At 53.5% G+C, this 2218-nt stretch overlaps 1 protein-coding gene across 1 annotated transcript in view; it reads right to left on the reverse strand.

Moving 5' to 3' along the window:
• LOC104488939 (cadherin-22-like) overlaps positions 1 to 2218 on the reverse strand; it is a gene marked incomplete at its 3' end in the record, with an annotated part of 37420 nt that overhangs the window by 31731 nt on the left and 3471 nt on the right. Inside the window, exon 2 of the mRNA XM_010131044.1 lies at positions 1 to 249. Within this exon, the coding sequence (XP_010129346.1) occupies positions 1 to 249 (249 nt within the window). The remainder of the gene's footprint in view (positions 250 to 2218) is intronic.

Consider the following 2218-nt stretch of genomic DNA (forward strand, 5'->3'; position numbering starts at 1 on the left):
GAACCGTGGCTCGCTGTCGTTGATGTCCTGCACCTTGATGATGAACTCTGACTCAGGCTCCAGCAGCTGGTCCGTCTGCCGGTCACGGGCCTGAGCCCGCAATGTGTAGAAGGTTTTCTGCTCCCGGTCCAGGCGCTCGGTGGCATGGATGTCACCTGTGATCTCATCGATGAGGAAGATAGTCCCTGCGCCCTCCCCGGAGATAGTGTACTTGATGGAGCCGTCCCCCTCATCTGAGTCCGAGTGGATCTGCCAGGAAAAGAGTGAGAGGGTGGGAGCAGGCTGGGGCCATGCTTGTGCCCCCCCAGCCAAGAGCACAGGGGTGTGAAGTCCCTGCACAAGGTGCCCGCAGTCCCTGCGTGAGGCCTGTCTGCTCCCTCTGCTACTGCTGGACCAGAGAGCAGCACAAAGCACCACGGAATGATGTCTGTGCACAGAGGAAGGCCGAATAATCTGAAACATCAGTCCTACCTATCCACCACACACTTGGCAGATCACAAACCCTGCCAGTACCCATCCACACCACAAACCAAGGGACAAATCCCACCACTATGAGGTTAGGGGATGATGGAAGAGGAAAAGACTACTCAACAGCCCTCCAAAAACAGGGGCTTCCCTGTGGGCAAGGACCCGGGACCCTGGCAGGGCGGGAGCACCTCTCCCATGCTGCGCTGACTGAGGTGTAAAGGCAGCTCACCACCAGCACCTGGCCCCATCTACCCATCCTGCTGCCCAAAGCCCACCCTCATCTGCCTGCTCTGCCCCAGTCACCCTCCTCTTCCTGGGCAGTCGGTGCTGACCAGTCTCCCTGCCCGAGAGCTCACACACTCACTGCACTTCTGTACTGGGTTTACTGAGAGCCCCCACCTGAGCAAAACCTGCAGAAGAACGTGGCAAATCAAGCCCTGGTTCAGCATGAAAACAGAGCCTCTGAAGGCTTTTGCTGTCAATCTCTGTTTTCTAATTAAGACAATGTTTGAAATTAGGAGAAGAAAGGGTCAACAGCAGCTTCCCACAGACCAGGAGCTGACTGGAATCCAGGCCAGATGTCCAGAGATAATTTTATTGGTGGCATTAAACTGAGTTATGAGGTTTTTACAATCCAGCCACTTATGAGAAATCTATTAACAGTAACTGGACAGGCAGAATGCATCTTGACAGAGAGCAGCATGGGTATTAATTGGGACAATTCATAATGGGACAGGCCCCCGGAAAGGTTTCATCAGCTGCTTTCATTTGCTTCCTACGATTTCTGCTTAGAATCAGCAAAGTTGTGTGTGTCCCCCCAGAAAAGGAAAAAAAGCTGTCCATTAATCGGCTAATGAAATATGAAAATGTTTATGGGCCATTCAATCTTCCAAACTGCAGTTCTATAATCCACCTTTCAGACATACAGCTCTACCAGCAAGAATTTATACCAGAGCTGCCTCTTTTTTATGATGCCTTCATTATATTTGTCTTGTTAGATACAGTTTATATATTTATTTCATGAGTGAGGGGCCCCCGCATTAGACAATTCAATGCATTTTACACAACATTCACATATTACTGCCCTCGTGGAAGCATCTCCCAAGGCTTGCCTGGGAAGGAGACCTTCTCTCAGCTAGCAAACGGGGCTGTGAGCCCAGCAGGGCTCGGCCGCAGACCTGCCTGGGCAGCACCTCTCGCAAACTGCCCTCAGGGGTGGTCTCCCCTGGTCCGCAGGAGCATCCCGGCCCATGCCAGCCATCCTGCCCCAGCCCTCCCCGCTGCCTGCTGCAGAGCTCGCTGCCCCCCTCCACTTCATAACGCTCCCCCTAATGTTCACTGCTGCTCTGCTAGAGATCAGGCTCTTCAGACCAAAAAAAAAAAGGTGCGCCTGGTCTGTACAGCGCAGGTAACAGAGCCCCGCACTCTTCTGCTGAGCACCAGGCTCATGGTTAATAATCAGGCCAGAGGCAAACCACCGAGCGCCTCTTCCAGAACCACACTGAGCTCTCAGAACATCCTCTTTACATATTTGCTCATCGCTGACTGCTTGGGGCAGACACCAGCATCCCTGCGACCGGAGCACTAGGAAGAAAAATGGAGCCTGGGCTCAAGGGGCTGCAGAGACTGATTTACAGGGGAAGATTAGGAGAGCTAAATCTGTGCTGCTTGGCTAAACAGCAGCTCATGGGGGAGGGCCGGCTACAGAGACGGGAGGGGAGATGCCGCGGGCTTGTACCACATCCCAGGG

The sequence above is a fragment of the Buceros rhinoceros genome, unplaced genomic scaffold (genome assembly GCF_000710305.1).
Source record: "Buceros rhinoceros silvestris isolate BGI_N320 unplaced genomic scaffold, ASM71030v1 scaffold9722, whole genome shotgun sequence".
Lineage (NCBI taxonomy): Eukaryota > Metazoa > Chordata > Aves > Bucerotiformes > Bucerotidae > Buceros > Buceros rhinoceros.